Genomic DNA, 22705 nt, shown 5'->3' on the forward strand with positions numbered 1-22705 from the left:
AGTGAATTCACAAACCATTTTGTGGTTCTTAGTGCTGCTCATCTGTAGCCCCTGCAATGGTGATGTCCTCAAGATGCCACTGGGCTGCTGGCTCCCTCCGGGGCAGTGTTTCTCAACCCAGTACTCGGGGACCCCCAGACGTTCCATGTTTTTGTTGGACCAGGTTGAGAAACACTGCTCTGGAGAACCTCACCCAGTGCCCCTTGATAGGTAGGGAAGGTGCTACCCCAATCAAGAACCCATTGGCGATGATAGAAGCCTTTTATTGTATTGTTTAGAAAGATCTTTTCCATTTCCATCTTGAGGTAGGCATGGCTAAATACACTTTTGAAAAGCACTGTTCCTCTAAGTCTGGTAAAACTTCCCTTACTTCTCGGTAGGAGACAGGGTTCAGACTTCAGCACAGGATTTTTTGAGAGTTCGTCCAAAGTCTAGTCTGACTTGTCATCAGTGGACTCCAGTCTACTTTGTAAAACATCCGGTCTGTCCAGATGATCAAAACTCTCTTGTATTCCCTTAAAAATGATTGCATAATACATTATTCAGTTCATCAGCAAATTGATGATGTTCGGATATCCTCTCTCTCGTTATGATTACACTTGTGGGATCTTAACCATTCAGCAATCAGTAATGGCTTTGGTGAAAAATGCTCCTCAGACTATGATGTTAAAGCTTTTGTCAGCCAGTCAGTCTGTGGCAGTCAAACTAAGCAAAAGGCTGTATGCTTTTACTCCTATGGCACTTGGGTGCACAGAGACATCTACCTCAATCCAAAATAACTGATGAGGCTTTGTGTGGTGACAATCATCTTCATTGTGCATCACTCTTAACATAGATATAATATATGCACTGGATGTCCAAGCAAGTGAACTGTAGAAATGACATCCCTTAGTCTGCAAACTGATGGTGAATTAAAAAAAAAAAAGTTAAATGACCTGGAATAAAACGTGTGGCCAGAGAGCTACTTCTCTACCCTTATGATTAGAACCCAAGGTTTACATAAACACCCAGGTTTCTTAAATGAGAATCTTTAATGCTAATGCAGTTTCTAAAGAATCAGAGAAGAAAATTCCCTGAAAAACAAACAACCAAAGAAATACTGAAAATACTGAATACCACTTTAAAATCACACACGAAAACATCTCAGCTAAGTATATCTTTATTTTACATTTGTTCCCATAATAACATAAATACATCTGCATTACATTCATTCAAATTCTACATATCACATTAGGATTTTTAATAAGCAAACAAAACAACGAAACAAACCTAAACGGGGCAGATTTTGCATTGCTCATTGCACCACATCACAATATTCTCTTTTACAAAATCTACTTTGATGCTCAAGTACAGATATGTATTGCTACACAGACATTTCGGTTCCACTTTTTAGCTAAAGGAGGTTTGATTTGAGACATTTTCCACCAAAAGTCTGCACATCATTAGAGTCACATGTCAGCCAATAATCAGGGTTAAGTCTAAACAAGCATTATGCCAGTCATTTTTTAAGCAGTAAAATGGCAATGTTTGAGAAAGATGTCCAAAGGATGAAAGTTCACTCATTTATAGTCTACGCATTGCTTGCATGTAGATCAAATTGTTTTATCTAGTCACAGTAAAGCAGCATTCTTACGGATTAGCTGCCTAAATGATTAGATTATTATGTGATGTGTTTCTGGGTGGTGATTTTACCAAAAGTATAAGTTTGTGTTTGGGGGTGATGGAGAGGCTCCAGAATAAAATCCTGGGCTGGTGAGAGTATAATGAAGCTTTGTCTTTCATCATAAAAGGTTAAACAATCAGGGTATCCTTTCTGGTCATGCCACATTTATTCTACAACGCACTTAAAATCTGTGCACATTTTACATGATCGTTATCAAGCATAAATAACATATTTTGAAAGGGAGGGAAGCCATTCCGTCAAAAACTAAAGGCATTACCGGGAAACAGAAATGAACAGGAATGCCGTACTGAGGAGTATAAGACCAGCTAAGAGAAGTGCAATTTAGTCATTTTAGTAAACGGATTCCCCTTCCTTCTGTCCAAGTCCTCCCTGAGAGGTAAACATCAAATGAAAAGACAACCAGTTCCCTTTTCCCCCACCTCACAGCTCCCCCTAGGGTTTGGGGTAGCCCCTGCCCCTTTGAAGTCTAACAATCGGTTTCATGCGATATAAGGCAACAGTGACGGCCGAGGCTAAATTCTAACAGCAGACGGGGGATAAGAGTGTTTTTCTGGGTTTTTCTCCTCAAAAAATACTGGACATTGTCCGACAAGAATCTTAGAGCAAAGGATTCCCTCGGGTGCATGAAAATAATTTACGTCAATTAGGCATTATTCAAATAACAGCATTTCCACAATTTTTCATAAAACAGGAACACGTCCAAAGCAAACCAATAACGCCAGGGCATTTTTTAAGGGTCAGTTAAGAAAAACTGACTGCATCTGATTAACTGACAAAGAAAATAAAACATGGTTAAAAAGAGTTAAAGTGCTTAAGTGTTATTCAACTACATTAGTTAAATTTACATGGCATGAAGTGAATAGCGGCCTTGCTTTTGCAGCGCAGTGAGTACAATCACTGATAAAGGGACTACATTTGCTGCTATACCATTCTATACACCTCATCCTTGGCTAATCTGGATACATCTGTAACACCATGTTTTCGGTAGTCAAATTTACACAAAGCTCAAGAAATTTCGAGCTCTGCAATGAAACTAAATGATAGAACTTAAAGAAACTGGTTAATGCCGCACCTACTCTCCATGCAGTGTCTACAAAACAGGCCCATTTAAAATGTTCTTCAGAGGTACAAAAATAAAATTATTGACAATTGTTATCTCAACAACCACTATTGACAGTTCAGACCGATAAGGCAATTTCCTCTCTCGTATTATATTTGTCCACTTTATGGTCATACAAGTTTGGCTCCTTGCAACAGGAATAGGGTTATGTGCCTTAAACAGATTAAAGAAAATAATTAAAATGGAAATCTAACAAACAAATTCAAAATGGTTTTCTTGAGTGAGAGTGATAAAGCCTTAATAAGCACAACAGAAAGTGTGTATGTGTATGTGTGTGTGTAATATATATATATATATATATATATATATATATATAGTTAAATTAAGATGAACAAAACAAAAGCAAACCAATCCTTTTGTACTTTGTGTTTCGTATTAATATCCTTACAACCAGCATGGCTGATCAACACTGCCACCCGCTGGGAGGCACTGGCACTGCATACGTTGAAGTTGCTGAAAGCTGGAATAAGCGGCCACTTGGCAGCACAGACTCAAAAAACAAGTATCCTCCCTCCTAGGAAGTGCTACCACTCTAACCTTTTGCAGCCTTTACATTACATGCATTTATTATTAAATATATAATATCAGGGCCCTGCAGTGACTTGGAGATAATGTGGCTCATTTCCTGATGATTAAAATACAATTAAAGTCATAAACACAAAAAAAACCCACTATAAATAAATAAACTAGAAGCAGGTGTGATGATTCGTCCTCTTCCCCCAGAGCAGTGTCAGTTATCTTCTCCCACCCCCTACAGTCTCTGAACCTACCCACCATCCTCTGGATTCCCACTGATGAGATGACTGTGCAAATACTCGGGGGAGGGGGAGTGGGTATTTGATCCAGGCTTGTCCCATATGTCCCTTAAACTACTGAAAGTGCCCCACTGTGGATCTGCTGGCCTTGACTTGCTATGACGCTGCACCAAGGGTCACCTTCAGGTTCTCGTACACCACGTAGCTGATGCTGACCGCTGGGATGACCTTCATGAAGTTCGGGGCGATGCCCCTGTAAAGCCCAGTCACTCCTTCTGTCCGCACAATATGTCTGAAGAGTCCAGTCATGGTCATCTGAGGTCCGCCCTCCAAGGAGGCTGGGGTGGGGAGAAGATGCAAGGGGTTGCAACAACTGGGGTATTCAGTCATTTTTGTTTTTTATTACCCTGAGGACCGTAGGGGATCCGGCCTACCTTGAGCCTGCATACGGGTTCGGACCAGTGCCAGCGGGTAGCTGGACAGCTGGCCGCATGTGCTGGAGGTGGTCCCGCAGGCCAGCAGCACAAACACACCAGGGTCGGCACTGTCTGTGGCATACCGCTGCAGCCATGAGGTCTTCAGTGTCTGAGTGGGGCGGGGTGGCGGGTTCATAAGGACAGAGGAGACCCAATGTAATCCAGCAAATGTCTATGACTGCAGTGTTCAGTAAATCAGTGAAGAGGCACTCTAATAGTGAACGGCCAAGTTAACAAGAACTGTTACACGAATTCATGGTTAAATGGCTGAACACTGCAGTAACTTCTTCATGATGGAAAATAACGATGACAAAATGGAGTCGGACTAAACGGGGCCCTGCGTGGCTCGCGGCTCACCTCGTACACGGCCAGGTCAATACCCGCGTAGGGAATGATGCCCAGCATGTTGGGAACGTAGCCCTTGTAAAACGCCGCAAGTCCCTCCTTCTGGAAGATATGCTTGGCACAGTCTACGATGCCAGAGTACTGGCCGGTCCTCCGCAAGGCCAGCCGGGTCTTCAGGACCTGGCAAGGAGACAAACGTTCATGGTCATTCCAGAGTGGTCAAGACGCAGGACAGACTGGACTGAACCCACCTACTTCTGGGCCACATACTACTCACCTCCATTGGGTAAATGCTGCTCTGAGCGATGGCTCCTGCCAAGGAACCGGCGACCAGCCGCTCCATGATCCCAAGGGACTCCTGCTTGATTCCTATCAAGCGTTTGATCTGAGTCGGGGGCAACAGCCAATCAGGGCTTGGGAGGCAGGGAGGTGGACTAAGGAGCCAATCGGAAACTGGGGTGACTTACCTGCTCATAGGCCATGAACTTGATGGCGGACTCAGGAGCGATCTTGATGACGTTGATGCCATTCCCCCTCCACAGTGAGCGCAGCCCGCCCTCACGGATCATCTGGATGAAGCCTCCAGTCATGCTCATACTGTTACGCCTGGAGGCGTGGACCTGACACACAAAGGGGGTGGATGGAGTAACACACGAGCAGGTCGGGCGGGGCAATGTCCAAAAAAAAAAAAAAAGCAACATTCTCATTTTAAAATATCGGGATAAATGATAATATCCATTCGCCCAACACAGACTGAAACAGAGGAAATTGAAACCAAAATCATAGATCTTGTTATCCTGCTTCATTGTGTAGCCCAAGCCTGCTTCCCTGAGAAAACCGCTCCTTACCTGCATGAGTACTTTGAGCCTGTCCAGCGGGGCAGTGCATGTACGGGACACGGCGCCTGCACCTCCTCCTGCCACCAGGTGTCGCCACCACATCCCAGTCTTCCGCTCCTCTGCCGTAAACTCGTCTGGCACCAGCAAGCTCTCACCAACATCAAATATCTGCAGTCAGATAGGGAAAAAAAGTTCAGGAGAAAAATAAATAAATAAAAATTAATCAATTAATCAAATTAAAACAACCGAAATGGAAAAAAAGACCCCCTACCACGAATGTTTGATGAAATAAGCTGCTAACAGGACTTACTCTGGAAGTGTCTCCTTTGAATTCTGTGGTGTAAATGGCTCAGAATATTCACTGTGTTAGAATATTTGAATATTCTACAATGCAAGTGTCTAACCCCATGTGGTACCATAGGCAAGCTTCATCGCCATCCTGAGGTTGAGCTACCTCTTCAGTTTAAATTTATTTCAAGTAAGGTGACTTCTAATTTTGAAGTTACTCTTCTGCAGTGATGAGTGATCTCACTGTGTAACAGGCCTGTACTACGTGCAGTGTTACAGTATTTCTCAATAATTATTACTATTCCTCTTTGCACTGGGCAGTGCAGAAGGCCCCCACCAGTGCCCTCCAACATGATCTATCTTTCACTGACAGATTGTTCTTCTTTAGCAAACTAAAGCTAATTCATGTCAAGGACACCAGCTTTAAAACTGCAAAATTATACACTAAATTATAGTTAGTAAAATTCACTGGCAAGTAACATCAAATTTCCTGAAGAATAGCAAACTAAAGTCACACAGCATTGTATAACTCAAAAACAGCAAAATGACAATAAAAAAAAACAACAAAATGGAACAAAATCATGTACCGAGGGAAGCAAATATACAACAATGTCGCATCACTGCAATTTATAGAATATATTCTTGAATCATTCTGAAAGCTGCTGAACTGTTTTGCACATGTAGCTTATACAATGACCTCATACATGCATAGTTTTGGGTGTAAAATTATTGCAGTGGGAAACGACTTAGACTATTTTACCAAACAAGACTTAAGCACATGAAAGCAGAGACAATCGATGCAATTTGTGTGAAAAGAGAAATTATGTTCTTCTGTGAACCAGTGATATGGTGTTGAGATTACACTTGTTTTACAAATGTTGTAATTCGAGGAATGTTCTAGAACAAAATCGAAAAAAACTAATATCTAAAGTGCACGTTACGCACATGCAGCTGTCACATTGCAAGAGCAGTGATAGTTGACTCCATCAATAAGTTTCTAAAACATCTTTAGTGTCATAGAACACAAAGCTTAGCAACCCTGTTAATGATTGTTCCTTTTGAAGATTCTCTCATCTGAAGTTTTCCACTACTATTTCTGTGTGAGCTTAGCATGCCCCCTCCAAGCCAATCACAACTGTGCCCATCCCTGCTGTTGGACCTGCTCAAACGACTGAAGACGAGAGAAGCGAAGAAGAACTGGTCACCAAAAGACATCCATCTTCCACTGAATTGAAATATTTTAGATTCCACAGAAACAATATTGAGCAAAAAGCAAGTGATTTATCGGCACTGCTTTGTGTTTGTAGGCACAACTCACTGCAACACCGGCAACTTATCTGATCATTTATGTCTCATAATTCAGTTGTTAGAGTTAAACCAGAATGGAAGTTAACTACTGACTTGCCTTTCCCACTAAAGACAGACTCTCTTGGTAGATGAGTTCTATTTGGCGATTGTTTATTTTAGGTACATTTTCAAAAGAGGTTTTATTTTATAAATACAGTAAAATTCTGGGAAAATATTTTCAAAAGTCACAGGGAAAAGGTATTCATTAACTACCTCCATTTCGGCATTCTGTGAATCGATACTGAATCATCAAAAAAAGTATCGCAATTAATCATTAGAAAGAAAAAAAAATCAACATTTTTTCCCCATCACTACATTTCGTTGTGAATTAAAATGTAAGAAATTTCTGTGAAGAAGCTTTTGGTGTGAAACAAAGAGAACTGAAGAAAACTGATGTTTTAACAGCGGCGTCGATGGGAGAAGAATGCTGAAGAGAGAACCTTGGTGAGCTGCGGAGGCAGGCTAGGTTAAGGAACCCGGCTGAGAGTCAAGCCTAAACACTGACATCTGCGGTGCACATGGCCATTCGGGGCTACAGGGTTCAACCTGACCACATCTCCCCCCATCCTTCTTCCTTCCTCTCCACCGCTGCTCACTCTGAGCTTTAGCGGCCCCCACCGAGGCCTTACACCCTCCAGCAGGCGGTTCTAGTTTCTGTTAAGCAAGCTGCTAAGAGACGGGTCTTCTCAAATGTTCCTCGTATGCGACAAGGCATTCTGGGATATGCTCAAAATATTCGCTTTGTTTATAACCAGTCTTCCAGCCCACTGTACACTAACAGACTAATTGACATCGATGGTTGCACCAGTGACCCATTTTGAGGATTAATCCGGATCCTGATGGCCAGGAGAAGGATTTTAAATGGTGCTGAACTCTAAACGCCAAGGAGGCCACAGTGGTTGGGGCAGTAAATAAAACACTACATTTATATTAGCATGATAGTTGTATAAACAAACAAAGACGGGACTTTTTATAAACCATGGGGGACTGTGTGTGTTGCAGCAGGATAAGCCTCTGTGCCTGTGATCAGAGGGTCGCGGGTTCGAGCCTGGTCTAGGCAGAAGTCACGTGTCCATGGGCCGTTGATCAAGGCCTTTAACCCCCAACTCCATGAGCGCCACATGCTGGCTGGCTCTGTGCTGTAACCCCCAAGATTGCTACATATGTGCCTGTTTGTCTTATAGAGAGAAGATGGGGTAAAGAGAATTTCCTCATGGGGATTAATAAAGTATCACAATTCTACTACTCTTTTCTAGAGTACTGCTTGTGATTAGCGATTGGCTGGGGGCATGTCAATGAGAGGATTAAACTCTGCAGGATTCACTCCAATCTTTACTCTAGACTTTTTGTTGGTGCAAAGCAGTAATGTAAGGGCTATAAATCCACGCCTCCAGGTTTGGCCAGCACCCCAACTACATAACCGCTGCCCGACCTGCTGGGAGGGGGCCGGGTCTTACCGTGGAGTGCTTCCAGTACAAGATGATCTCTGGGATGTTGTCGGCAGGGTGAAGCAGGTGGTAGTCCCTCCACTCGTTCCAGTCGATTGTCATCGTCCCGTTCTTATCCATGCTGTGGGTCGACAAAACAGGTGACCGACCAGTCACAGCCGAGTCCGGCACGTCACCAAAGCGAAAAGGAATTCCACGAAAACTGAATCATCGCAAGTTTTGTGAAAATCATCACTATGTTTCTGTCTTAATGTAAGAATCTGCATACAGACAATGAGGAGAACATGCCCCAGGATGTCAGCACATGCACTTCATTTTCCATGGATCGTTCCTTCATACTGCAATGGAAGTACCTCCTGGTGATGTCACACAGTCAATTCCTTATTTGATATGCAAGATGCCACCTTGGAAAGCAGTGACCATTTTGGTGGAATTCCCTTTGAATATCTGTGCATTCCCAACCCTTGTGGATTGTGGGGGGGGGGGTACATGCCAACAGCCTAATGAAACTGTGATGGTCTTTTCAGCCTGATTTCTGTCTCATGTTGTGCTTCTACGATTCCCCCCCTTCGGATTTAGTGCCTTTCGTTGGCATCCCAGTTTTGATGAAGAAGCATGGTGATAATGAATATGTTGAGTTTGGGGGGTGGGAGGGGGGCAGCTGGAGAGATGGTGTCTGCTCACCATTAACCATTATGGTGGGAGGGGCAAGGTTTAGGCAAAGCCAAGCAACTGGAGCGGAATCCATTACTTACTACGCGAATGGAGCCCAGATGTGCCCCCTCCCGATTCTGAGACACACAATGGAGGAGAAAGAGGCGAAGAGGGAAGCACACAGACAGACGGTTAAAACCGACAAACACTGGAATGGATCGACTCCTCGTGGGGAGGGGAGCCCTTTCGACAGACCAGTAAACGAGAGCCAGGCTCAATTGTGCAAGCAGTCTGACTGTGGTGACGTAGGAGGACGGGTTCGAAACTGAAACGGGTACCTCTGACACACCAGTGAAGAAAAGGGGTGAGTTTTCGGTCACAGTGAGCCTTTAGCCCAGTGCTGAGTACTAGGAAGCGAGTTTTACATACCCAAAGTTAACTTAATGGTTAGTAACAATGGGAGTTACTTGACTTGGGCTTTCTTAATCAAAGGCTATGCATGATTGCATAAAAGGGGTGGTGTCAGCACTGGAAACTAAGGATGCAAACTAAGGGCTGCCCTTTAAGAGGTAGGTAATGCAAGTCAAATTTTATAGTCAGCACCCCAATACAAAGTGCCTGGAACTGACCACCAGTATTGGAATAAATCTTTCGGTATGACTTGGTATTGGATCTAAAGGATAATCAGTGGAATCGCACATCCCTACTATCCAGTTAAAGGGTGGCTCCTATACAGGCTACGTTTATTGGTGAAAGGGCGGGACTTGCGCCTCTTAATCTGAGAGCCTGCACTTAAACCTGCTCTGAGCAGGTTAGGTGTGTTCAGCATAAATTACATACCTCGTTTAAAATTGAGTTACAATTCCTAGTACCCAAAACTCGGAAGTAAGCCCCAAGAAACCCTGTTAACTCACTTCACAGTGCACCCCTCAGATTTGATAATGTGTAACAGAAACACGCATAATCAGAGTAAGAAAAATCAGGTTCCGTCTAGCTTAAAAGTCACCTAGAATACCTCAGGGAAATACTTGATTTGAAGCATAACAGGTGACCTATAGCTTCTTCAAAGCCTGCATGTTTCCCACTAAGCCTGAGGCTCTGGAGGAACATGGTTCTCAAGGTCACGTCTGAGCAGGGCTGCCTCTCTCAGTAGCTTGGGAACATGCTAGGCTCATACACTCTGGATATTGCACCAAGGACAGCCCCCCCCCAAATGAGGTTTTGAAATTAAACTGGTCTGGACTGCATCTGTGAAGGACACACAAAAAGCACAATTCATAGACGTACAGAGGGAACATTTTGGTGTCGTATGGTTATTGTGAGAAGAACCGTTCAGCAGAACTCAAACCCACAAACGTTCTCCCTGTACTCCTACCTTTTTAAGATCTTCTCCGCCTGCTGCTCTGAGATGTGTACCCCGAGGTCCTTCAAGGACTGCATGATCTCCTGTGAGTCAATGTGACCTGCCCATTAAATCACACAGAGTCACTGTACAAGCACAGTTATGACAATAAGAACATTATCCCCAACATAGTGGACTGTTATCAATGTTAGTGACAATTTAATCATGCCCTGCTTTGAGACTCAGTTCCCAAGTGTGATCAAGCTGACACACTTGATCCAGGTGCTACTGGCCCCTCTGAATGGTCTTACCATCATTCTTCTTGTCTAGACTCTTGAAAACGAGCCTCAGCTTCTTCTCATGGTCACGAAGGTAGTGGACAAATTCCTCAAAGTCCAGCTGTCCATCTAGGTCCTTGTCCCCGGCTTTTACAATTTTCTAGATGGAAGGTAGAATGACGCAAGTCATAGCTAGTTAAACATGAGATCTGAAGCATGGAAGCACAACTGGTGAAAGAACAAGCCACAAGACAAACACAGACCAGAAAAATGACACAAAAATGACTCAAGCGCTATACAAACAACCGCCTTCCATTAAGTGTTCTGCCAGCCACTGTCTGCCGGAATCACCCATCCTTCTGCTCTATTAAGCAGTATGCAGCCCTTATCACAGAAGGGCTACAGCACTTTTCATGCTTGGCAGATCATGGCTAATATGCAAATGGAGGGGGGCTCATGTGGATATCGCCCTGGCCAACCCGTAAGATACTCTGCAAAATGTTTTTCTGGCCATTTGTCAGCAGTAATAGTCAACCAGACAGCGTTCAGGGAGGTAAAACCAAACCTGAGGATCAACTTAATCCCTCCAAATTTATTTTTATATCTGCGTTTTAACTCAATAAAGCTCTGTAGGTCTTCACAATGCAAACTTTTGGTCAAAAGATGCATTTTTACAACCGCAACACTAAGTAATAAAATATTAATTATTTTTTAAATCACTTGAAGGGCCAATTCATGTATACTTTATGGGTAACACACACCAGTGTAAGGTTCTGGAGCACCTTGTTTGCCCTATCAGATGAACCTTTTGGTATTTGGTGAAGGTTAACTTGCTCTCTGGCAGTTTAAATTTGGTCCCAGATACACTGAGATGGTTTCTAGCTTTTAAGACTGGAAGCCTTAAACATAGTTTTCCAGTGGTTGGGTCAGTAGTGAGGTATGTGCTTCTGCACATTACAATGCTGTGCCTGCTCTCTCAAATGTACATCACACGATACAAGCATCTGCTAAATATTTTTATAATATATAATATTTTTATATAAATATAGATATCGCTACCACAGGCTTGTCTATGGGGATCCATTTCCTTACTCCCACGACAATTCTTTGTTGGCTTTTGACACACAGACGTTATGTAATGCTACTACGATTATTTTAAATCAGTACCCGACCGCATATATTCTGGGTAGTGTGATCCATCAGAAGAACAAATGGACCCATCACCCAGAAGATCGAAGGCCCAGACAACTTACTCTCATATCCCAAACTGTGCGGTTACAGGGTCGACAGACCTCGTCCTCCAGTACTCCTCTACGTTCTCAATAACACCATTCGAAACCCAGTAAAAACTAGCCCTGGCCAGACAGGCCAACGTCATGGAGGGAAATTGAGCTGTGACGCTCATTCAAGTAACAATTAAAGTCATTTATGGGTTTCACCTTGCATCTGGTCAGGGTCTGCTGGAGGCTGTGTATCCCATACAACCTGGACTCTCACTAGCTGAAGCTAAACAAACAATAAGACAAAAGCATTTCCTTCTGAGAGAGAATTCAAGTCACAAAGGGAATATAGTGTAAACCCTCAGACATGAAATGGTCACAGTCTCCTTTTAGATCCTCCGTTGTCAACATTGCAAACCTAGACTGATAAGATTATTGGAAAATGTCAAAGTCTAGTCTGACGACACCTTAATCCACTAGTTTGCAGCATGGATTTTAAGCCCACCTCTTCAAAAGAATCAGACTTTTAAACCACCTCTACATTTCCACAGTATACCAGACCCTCATTTATACCTGGATTCCTGGGAAATATTAATTTTCCACGGTAATCACTTGAGTGTTGCGAAGATCTTTAATTTGTATTATTACCATCGTTCATTCAGAGGTCCGCTCCATGTAACGACAGATTATCTGAGCGCTTTAATACATTAAACAGACAGAATACACCAATAAATTACCACAAGAAAAAAATGGCAATGACTTCAGTGTTGAGCCAAGTTTAATGTCATTGCCCGGTGTCGTAGAACAACTCGTATTAAAACAAATTAAAACGGGTTAAGGATGGCATAGGGAGATCAGGATAACTGGGACCTATTTCTATGGGAAAATCTCCTACACTCCTACACCCCACACACAAGACCACTACATCATAAATCAAAATATGCCAGCGAAATACCTGGACGAAAAACTGACATCATTTACCGTACAAAAGCGGTTCAGACAGACTTTCTACATTTCACGCGCATCATCATGTTTATCTGAGTGGGACAAGGAACAAGTGAAATCCTGCAAATTCATCACGCCAGACCAGATAACGCTGCAAAAAAGCGCTGTGCGTACCTTTCGCCAGCTTCGGTACGTAGAGAAATCCTGGGAAGACAAAAATAAACTAAGTTTAAGACATTTCAGCCTGGACGGCAGTCCGTCAGACTCGAAATACTCAAATTCACCTTGGCTCGAATTGGGAACGGCCACGTATAAAGACACGCACAGCATCTTTTTTTAAATAAATAAAAAAAGTTCGATGCCAATGTACAGCAGCAACATGTAAGCAGATCGGACAGCCGTCCTACAGCAGCATCACTCACATTCCAGGACTCAAACGCCGATCACACATGGCAAAGAACTTCAATGGCACCCTGCTCTATTAATCGGGGGCGTGACTTCATTGGTCAGCATGCAGGAGCCGGCTTATTGTGCAACGTGCAGCGACCAATCAGACGAGACGATTCCTGCAGTAGACGTAGTACGAAGCCCCGCCTTTCATTCAGCACGCGGAAGGCATGGTCGGGCTGCATTTACGCTTCAGATCATCTATCTCGGCCCGTGGCGGCGCTATTGGTTTAATTATCCGGGTGCTATTTGGGAGCAAGATTAATTTGAGCCTGAGCTTTAACTTTTAGGCTACATGTACAAGCCTCGATAAGCTATTTAGGATAATAAAATACTAAATAAATTCGAACTTATACAAAAGCAGGCTTATGTGTGAGAGTAATAGACCATGACGGGAAAACAGTAGAAATCTCTCACACTAAAAACTACCACTTTCCTGTCCTGTGCCATCTGCTGTTTCAGTTTGAGCCTCCAGACGAGGGAATTGTTGAATTAGGAATCGGAAATGCTTCTTCTGTGGCTAACGCCTAGAAAGCTAATTAGAAAGAGGCAAACGCGCAGCGAACTCTGCAGTCAAGGTCAGAGGAGACGGGTGATGTCACAATCCCTTTGAAATAAATTTTAATAGACACTTGGTTTAGAAATGAAACTTATGTAGCAGACGAAGCATTATGATTTACCAAATTCAAAGACAACAAAAAGAAACCATTTTTGGGGGGTGCCATGGTGAATATAAGGAGGAGCTATAGCCAGCTCCTCCCTGGCGCCGCCGCTGATCTCGGCTCGCACAGCTCGTCAGAATGCTTTATACCAGGTTAAATAAGACGGTAAGATTATTATCTTACTTATCAATCTTTAGGAAGGAAAAAACGCAATGAAATTGAAGCTTCAGTCGCATCTAATGCGAAATTGTTTTCTTAATTTAGTAATGAAGTAAAATTTAGGATTATAATTAATATTTTAAGTAATTTGATAACACTAAATCATGTATTTTTTTTTAACGAAAGCACCCAAATCCGTATCGGACATGGGAGCAAGACCAAAGGAAAGGACAGATAACTGCTAATCTTCTCAAACTTAATCTACATTTTCACTCTTAAAGACTTAATGCCCTCAATGCACACAAAGACTTAAAAAAACGTACTTTTCTATACGAAGAGTATTCGAAAGTAATCTGCTAGACTATCAGTGGTGTTCAACCCTATAACCCTCAGGACCGCAAACCAAGGTCCAAGGATGACATGCAAACGACGCCGGACACACAAATTACACAGGATGTATCAACAGAAGAGGATTAGACGCTTTTTTTCAGATGGAAAGGGGATGAGCTGGGCTAAGCAAATGGAGCAATTCGGATTTAATAAAAGGACGACGCGGTATTAAAGATAATTGAGGATAAATAGAAACAAGGAAGCAGAAGGAATCTGGCAGGCTAGACCTACCCCCCTCCTGCAGATATTACCCATATAATAGAACCTCATTATATAAATCTATGCCTCAGGCAGTAGATTGTAACAATCCATGCCATTCACCAGATTATTTTGAATCAATTTTGCCAGATTCAGTGGCCTTGGGGTTGGGATCAGCAGAAGATCAGTGTGAGAGTCTATGGGAGTTTGAGCCAATCAGAGAAACTTACACAAAGCGCTAACCGCTAACCTCCATCATTAATGCTAAATTTGGATACTGAATACAACCAACAAGAACAGGCAGTCACCAGGATTTGAACGAGATCCAATCCCCAAGTCCATCCTTAAGTCAAATTTGTAGGCAAGCCCAAAAAATAATACTGTACATAATAAAATAAGGGGAAGCAGTGGTTAGCAGTTGGGATTCAGCGTTTTCAGAAAATGGATGGATGGATAATAAAATAATAATTATACAATAAGTGACTAAATACTGTACTGCACCTCGAGCCGACGAATCGCTGAAGCTGCGCAGCATTTTCACAAACGTCACAAAGTAGTCCGTGCATTCGTTATTACGAACCATTGTGTTTAACTCAAATTTTGTAATAATAGGCTTTATGGCGGTCCTTTCATAAGGATGCATTGTCTAACTTGGATATTCTTAACCCAGGAACTTGTGTTAACAATAAAGCAAATTTTCCCCAAAGACACTGTTTGTCACCAAAGACATTTTTAGTTTATAGAGGAGAAGTTTAATGGACTTTTGGGTAAGGAGTCAGCCAAGTGCCAAGAAAAAGTGTTTTCAGTGTGTAATTAAGTGACGGTAAACATGATGACATCATTTAGAGGCCGTGAGGGCTGGGTGGTGGGAAATCAGGCAGGAGCATTCAAATGCATAAAGGAAAATTACAGCAACCAAGAGCACAAAGTAAGGTCATTGGGTAGACAGTGGTCCAATGGGCAGGTTTGGCTAGAGAGACTAAAATCGAGCATGACTGCTGCATATCAAGGCATTTTGCTTTCACACTTATCGACCTGCCTCGTCAACAAGACGCAGGGAACAGTAGTCAAAAGCTGCTAATTGCACAGGAAAACAAGGAGAAAAGCCCTCCAGCCAAGCCAGCTACATTCCAATATGTAGACTGAATGATCGGCAAGTTATCAGCCAGCTGATCAGGTCAAGTCCAACTCAATCCAGGACACAGTGAGTTTAAACAGGCCCTGCCAGGAAAATCAGTAATCAAATCATGAGTATGCAGATGAGTGGCGCAAATGGAAATCCCCATGGTGTCCCCATCTTTTGGACCAGGGATTAAATTGCTTTACTTTACAAACCAGGCAAATTCTACCAGAATCCATCATTTCTCCTTGCTGATGCTGGGCATAGCCACCTTCGGCTGGATCTAATGGGTCTCATCACACTGTCAGCTCTAAACATTTGGGCAGAATGTACCAGAACAGCAGCCTTTGGGAGAATAACTAGGGGAGGTAGGGCGCCCCCTTTGTAGGGAATGCATCACAGTGCAGACTATTTACAGTATAAAGGCAATTGAAGGGGACTAATTCTGGCCAAGACATCCTAATCCAAAAAGCCATAATCCCTGCTAAGAGGCCACTTCTGCAGTTCTAGTACCAGCTGAGAGGACTTGCCATCATGGCCCAGAACCCTCTGTATGCCCCCCTGCTAACAATGGGGTCTAGCCAAAAACTGGACAGTTAATGCCCCTTAAGCCTTCCCTGCTTGCCCCCTCCGCTTACGTGATTAGGTCTCTCTCTACGGAGGGGGCAGGAAGCACGCTCTACATGCCGCTGTACCTGCTGGAAGTCCGGTGGTGGCGCCACCATGACGAGCACCGTGGTCCGCTTCCCTGCCTCCTGGCTCTCCGCGCTTCTTGCCGGAGGGTCTGACCGGGCCTCTGACCCCAGCCCCCCTTGCTCGTTCTCCTCTTCCTCTCCTGGCCTGCGGCTCCTGGTGGCCAGCTCGCCCTCGGGATCACACGAGGCCCCCCCAGCTCCTGAGAGCCAGCGCAAGGCGGACCTGCAGATCTCCGGCAGCATCCCTTCCCACAATGCACTGCTCCGAAGAGTCAGGTACGACGGAGGCACACAACTTGGCCCGCCTGACTTCCCCCACAGCCGCACACAGCCACGGACATACACACTTACAGACTTAGTCACGCTCACTTACATATTCACGTCAGAGGTAAATGCACAGCTATAAGTACACATATACGCACACTCACAGCAGAAACATTGTGGAGTGGTCAGGACAGGCTGAGTGTTATATTTGGGAATGTCCTTAAACGCAAGCAGCTCACCCCAAATACCCTCCAAAACCACAGCCTTTCTCCTCGCGCCGTCTCTCTCAGGAGGCTTGCATCTTCACCGCATCCATGTGCCGAAAACCCCCAAAAAAATCTATAAAACTGCTTTACCTCCGTAGGGAATCTCTCCGGCTAGACTGACACAGGATCACACAGTGGCACCGCGGTTGTTAATAAGCATGCTCTGGCAAAACAGGACGCCGTCTAGGTTTGTGGAAAAGCCAGACTGGGCCGAGACGTCTCTGCGAGAGGCACGCAGCCGCTACCGGCACCGGTCGCAGCGCATGCCACGAGCAAGCACTCGACGCCGGTTCCACATTAGTGATGAGTAATGCAGTGAAAAAGAGGCCCCCTAGAAATCTGCATCCTCACTGCAGCTGCGCGCAAGCCAACCAGAGTGCCCCACACTGTTAGGTCTAAGCTTAGCAGCCAATCGCAAAAGGTAATAAGAACTGGCCACCAGCTAACTGATTCGCTGTTTAAGATAGAGGGAGGGAAGTCGGTCCTTCTCTCTCCCCATATCTTCTGTGGAAATTTTGCTGAGGTGGTTTCCCCAGCCCCTCCCCCCTTCCTCCTCTACTACCTCGCCTGAGTTGCCATAGTAACCTCATCACTGCATAGATGCTGCTGGGGAGCAGCTCCAGATCTGCACAGCACTGTGTGGCGTGAGTCCGGTTTGTTCAAATCCCCACCTCCCGCTTTCCCCATTCATCTGGATGCTATATTCATTTCTATATGCATGGGCGGTAGGAGGATGAGTCCCTCCCCAAGAGGCACAGCATGGGACCCATTACCTTTGTATCTTCTCCCTCTCTTTATTCAATCATTCATGCCATTCAGTAATGAGGCCTTTAGAAAAGCCTGTCCAGACCCGATTTTTTCCACGGACTTGAGAGCCCAGTGGGAACCGGGTGACAGAACTGCGCCCACGTCACAAACCATGCCCACTACACAGAGCAACAACGGGGGAACTTTCAGTTTTTCCCTTCTCTATTCATACACCTTTTTCTTTCTTTGTGTGCTTTCTAATTTCTGCTGCATCTCTTGGGAAGACCAGATTGCAGACCATAGAATTACGCTCTTGCTTTCCGACATTCTCTTTATTTTGCATTGCCTCAGTTACTCCGCCCCCCTCTCATGACCACACGGGTGCTTCATCCAGACCAGCAAAGGTTTGGCGCCGGTTCGGAGCAGATATTGCGGCACCGGCGCCATTTTTTTTTTCTGTGGACAAACGTGCCATTGGTTCCAAATTGGGGATCGGCACCGGAACGGCACCGGCACCTTTGCAGTGGAAAAGGGGTATCAGAGATGTCTGTCCAGAGAACTGGGAACTGAGGGTCAGCCTGTGTTCGCCAGTCTTAAAACTTTTGGTCAGTTTTCCAGCCTGAGGGCAGGGCAAATCCATCTTCAGCCAAATCAACATTTCCGTTTGGATCTTCATGCAAACATAGAATCGTCCAGCTAAGTGCAGTGAAGGACGAATGGAGAAGAGACACCACTCATTACCCTCTCTGAAGAGTGTTGGGGAGTCTTTCTCCAGTCAAAATGGAGAGTGCATCTCATTATACATGTATAGCTGTTTGTTTATGCTGACAATTGTCATTCTTGTGCAAAATGTGTGCAAGATCACTAATGAATAACGCAGAAGGCCCTTCGCCTTTTAACGCAGGAATCTGCAGCGTGACAGTGGCTGGTACTGCAGTTCACATCCAGTGGCTGAACACATCACCAACATGCAGATGAACGAATAGGAGTAAGAGTTTCAATTAAGCCTTTACTGCTAAACAAGTATTAAATAAATACATATAATGCACAAGATGAGCATGGTAGTGGAATGGTAAAAGGAGAAACTATGGGAATCTCTGGCTGGCCGAGATATGTCGCCCAATGTGATGGTTAACAGCTCACTGCCACATGGCTAGTTTGGTCACACTGGGCTGGCCGGCTACCCTCCACCTGGCCCCATGGCCACACCGCCGCTGCCTCCGTGCGAACCTGCTTAACATACACAAATTCTCCAGGTGGCTATGATCCCTCTGGGGATGCAGTCAGCACAGCGGAAAGAACGAGGCACGCAGGCATTGCAGGCATAACCAACCCCATAAATCCTGAATGACCTCTTTATTTGCTGTATTGCTGACTAGCTGCCAGTCGATTAACTCAATTCTGCAGTTGGCCAGTTGCTTTCAGAGAACTGAGGTCGTTTGGTCTTCCTGACTGTCTCCATGACGACAGCGCATAGTTGAAAAATGTGTACCTGAACTAACATTTGTTTGAGTGTTTGAACTACACACAAGCCTCGAGGTTAAGGATTAGATATTGACTTTTGGCTAAGGCTGCTCCAGAAAGTTCTGAGTGCGCTTGTACCGGTGATGGTTTAAGGGAAAGGAGAGGAACAAATTAAAATCACAAACAAGTGCAATGATGCCAGTGTGGTGGACTAGATGAGGGGTGGTTTGGCAGGGAGAAGCTGCAGAGCCTGAACAACAGTAGAGTCAACCTTCTCAAGGCTCCACTGCTGCCCAGATATCGTTGGCTCAAACATCACCCCAAAAAGGTAGAAAATACACAAATTGCATTTCTCATTTGGTCCACAAGGTCTTACCTACAGCAAAGGAGAAGATCACCCCAACGCTCCCAACCCCTCACACCACTCTCTGATCTCTGCATCTTTGACACCATGAAATGCACCATCCTTATTTATTTTCTTCGAAACAGTGACTGCAGTGACTACAATCCTGTTATCACCTGCAAGGTGGAGTATGGCAAGACCCGAAACAGTGACTGTACAAGCATCTCAGACTTCTCAGGTTTGGGGGGGGGGGGTATCAGCAACCCAGGCAACTCTACCTGCAAAGGAGCCAATTCCCAACCCGCCACCTGTGCTGGGTATCACTGTGGCGACAGGCCAGAGCCGACAGTGGCTCCGCTGGGAGGGTGTTTCCGGCAGAGAGGATATGCAAAGAGTTTTCCGTTCCTGGATTTAGGTTTTGGGGACAGTAAAATTACATCCTGAAGCGAGTCACGCAGACAGAATGCCTAAGAGTCAGTATCAGGCACTCAGCTCATGAAGGCAAGGAAGACAGTCAGTAGTGCCATTTACAGGAAACGGATGGAGCAGTTTTTGTGCAGCTGCTGTTCTGGAAGGTCTGACTGCAATGTGAAAGACTGTACCAATGTCCGAATGCCCTGATTAGGGCAATAAGCTATTTCCTGGCATGGCTAGGTCAGGGCGGGGGTGGTCACATCTTGGTAGGGAGGTTGTATTCCTGACCCCAGCAGAAGATCTGATGATTTTACCAATCTTGTGGCAAGGCAACAGTGTCTGCAACTACAAGTAAACATGCGCATGCACACACACACACACATGCTATACAAGCAGTGAATGGTACTAAACATGACTAGTTACATTATTGAGGTGGACCTCAATCAGACAGGGAAAGGGGTTTTTGGAAGTCAATACTTTCAGCTAACTGGGGGCTGGCAAAGTCAGCATCTTCATGTTTAGCAGCATCAATTGTTTATGCAGATTAAAAACAAAAAACAAAGCTCATTCAAACAGGCAGGATGCAGAGCTCTGGTCATACGCTGTTCTCTCTGAAATGTACCTGAACATTTCTGCTTTGTGAAAAATAAGCCAGCAACACTTTTAAAATTTGGTTTTAATTCCAGCTCCTGAAAGCTCAGTGTCTTAACAGCCATGTGAATGCCACAGTCCACGGCCCACTATAACCACACTGGAGCACCGCAGACTCCGCCCAGGACCCCCGTTTCCACCAATCAGGGCTGCCCACACCCTTCAGATGGTGGAGGAGAAACTACCCGTCACTCCCACGCCGCAGACAGAAAATTCTCAAAGAAATTAAGATTCTCAAATTAGAAGCAAGGTCTCATTTTATGTACTGTATTAAAAATTCTCTAAAATTGTATGTCTAAGACTTCTCTGAACAAAATAACAGGTGGCTTACTTTGTGTGGGGTCTGAACCCCAGATGACCCCGCACTCTAAGCGGCCTGCAGTCATACACAAGAAAAAAAGAACCAAAAATCCCAAAATGCACGCAATAACTTTGCAGTCGGGAATTTTCAGGAGACATTTTAAACGTTTTTCAAACTCGAACAACACAGAATCAGAGTTTAATGATCTAATACCATCAGCATGTTCGAACTACAGAGGAATGCGGTAAATAGGAAATATTTCTCATCCAGGACGTCTTGCCTACATGCCTTACAGAGGACGACCAGACCAACCTGACTGACCACGTGTTTTATAAAGCACATACCACTCAAATTATTCAATGCTTCGTAGAAAACTTCTTTGCGTTTCCAGACAGAATCCCCTCCTTTCACAGCTTAATCGGTGTTTTATCGCTCGCTTGTTTCTAGGTAATTATCATTCCAGTCATACTTTCTCCACCGTGCACGATAAATACATTTATGTATAGAATGCTTACCATAAGCTCATTCTCAGTGCGATGAACACCCAGCTTTTTGAGGCCGATGGTCAGGTCCTGCACACAGATTCCCCCGTCCTTATTGACGTCCAGCACTTGGAACAAGACCTTGAGCCGGTGCTCCTGGTCGGGGCCACCACAGACCGCGCCGCCGCACGGGTGCAAGCTCCCGTGAGGGGCGCTTGGGGGATCGTTTAGCGGGCAGTCCCAGGGCTTGTGTGCTGGAGTCCCAGCCGCTCCAAATCCGGTACCAGCACCTACACCGGAATCTGGGGAGCAATGGGCATCGTCCGCCGAGCTGCACTGACAGAATACACCGCTCAGCAGCGGGGAGACGAATGATCTCTGCTGCTGCATGCTACTGGTCGGACAGCGTGGCAAAGCTCCGACGGTCCCAGCAAGTAAAACCTTCTATACAAATATGTTAAAAACTTCCTTTAAATCCAAAGAAAAAAATATATAAATTCAAGCCAAATACGCGTCTCGTGGATTATAGCTACATATTATAAATGGAAAAAAAAAAAAACATCCATTAATAAGAAAGGCATTCGCGTCACGAACTACCCCCCCACACACGCCCGACGTAGTCCAGGTGGCGGCTTTTTTTGTTTTAATCCACAGGAATTGCCCAGCTGTTTTCCGCCTTGCCCTCACTCCACTGCCGGTGAGTGATGAGCTGGATGCTCAGTCGGACGGCGCGGCTCCACATCTGCCATGCCGGTGAGGAAATCCCTCCCCCTCCTCTTCTTTGTCTTTCCAACTTGATTATCCCAGGTATATTGCCGTAGATTATCACCGATTGTACCGCCTTCGCACCGTCTACCGACTGTCAGTTTGACAGAAGATGTAAAAAAATGAAAAAGCCGGCAACCGAATGCAGTCTCCAAGAAGGAAATGATTCGCGTCTTTGAATGGGACGGCTTAGGGGCGGGGAGGCGGGTTTCAAATGATGGGCACGTCTATCGACCAATCATACTCGACCATATAATTGCGCTCAAAAGCGACCAGAAGTCACTGGCGATATGGGAATAGGGTTTTTGCAAATTGTACTCATAAATGCAACTGCTGGATAACTTTTTTTTTTACACGTATTATATTCTATGTTTAATGTCATTCTTCATGTCAAATAGCTAAAAAAAACTTCGCAACAAATAAAACGCATATAAGGAAATACTTCCTTAGATGAAATAACCAGGAAACTTACAATTTTGGTTGTAAGACGCCTGCATTACAATTGATTGCTCTCCGTGCTTGAAAATAATGGTGCAATTTATTCCGTCAGGTCCTCACAGCTCAGCCAATGAAATGAGGATATGGGACAAGGAGGC

The 22705-nt window shown here is 44.6% G+C and overlaps 2 protein-coding genes across 10 annotated transcripts in view; one reads left to right on the top strand and one right to left on the bottom strand.

Annotated features, from left to right (window-relative positions):
• Positions 1–1143: 1143 nt before the first annotated feature.
• Positions 1144–22599, bottom strand: slc25a25b (solute carrier family 25 member 25b). 9 transcript variants are annotated; one of them, XM_023823099.2, is made up of 13 exons: positions 13164–13795; positions 12916–12945; positions 12016–12082; positions 10610–10736; positions 10332–10419; positions 9058–9093; positions 8312–8423; positions 5229–5387; positions 4848–5000; positions 4658–4765; positions 4393–4560; positions 3994–4144; positions 1144–3897 (listed from the first exon to the last, which is right to left on the bottom strand). In XM_023823099.2, exons 5-13 carry the CDS (start codon positions 10394–10396, stop codon positions 3716–3718), a joined length of 1134 nt encoding a protein of 377 aa, XP_023678867.1. In that variant the 5' UTR covers positions 10397–10419; positions 10610–10736; positions 12016–12082; positions 12916–12945; positions 13164–13795; the 3' UTR covers positions 1144–3715. The 9 variants fall into 9 exon arrangements, with proteins under 9 accessions (XP_023678867.1, XP_072570497.1, XP_023678863.1 ...); XM_072714396.1 differs by lacking the exons at positions 12016–12082; positions 13164–13795 and adding an exon at positions 21378–22599; XM_023823095.2 differs by lacking the exons at positions 12016–12082; positions 13164–13795 and adding an exon at positions 16413–16906.
• LOC111849855 (early estrogen-induced gene 1 protein-like) overlaps positions 22079–22705 on the top strand; it is a 34329-nt gene continuing 33702 nt past the window's right edge. The window contains exon 1 of the mRNA XM_072714398.1: positions 22079–22097. The gene's annotated coding sequence lies outside the window, so the exon portion shown is untranslated. The remainder of the gene's footprint in view (positions 22098–22705) is intronic.

Source organism: Paramormyrops kingsleyae, chromosome 7 (assembly GCF_048594095.1).
Source record: "Paramormyrops kingsleyae isolate MSU_618 chromosome 7, PKINGS_0.4, whole genome shotgun sequence".
Lineage (NCBI taxonomy): Eukaryota > Metazoa > Chordata > Actinopteri > Osteoglossiformes > Mormyridae > Paramormyrops > Paramormyrops kingsleyae.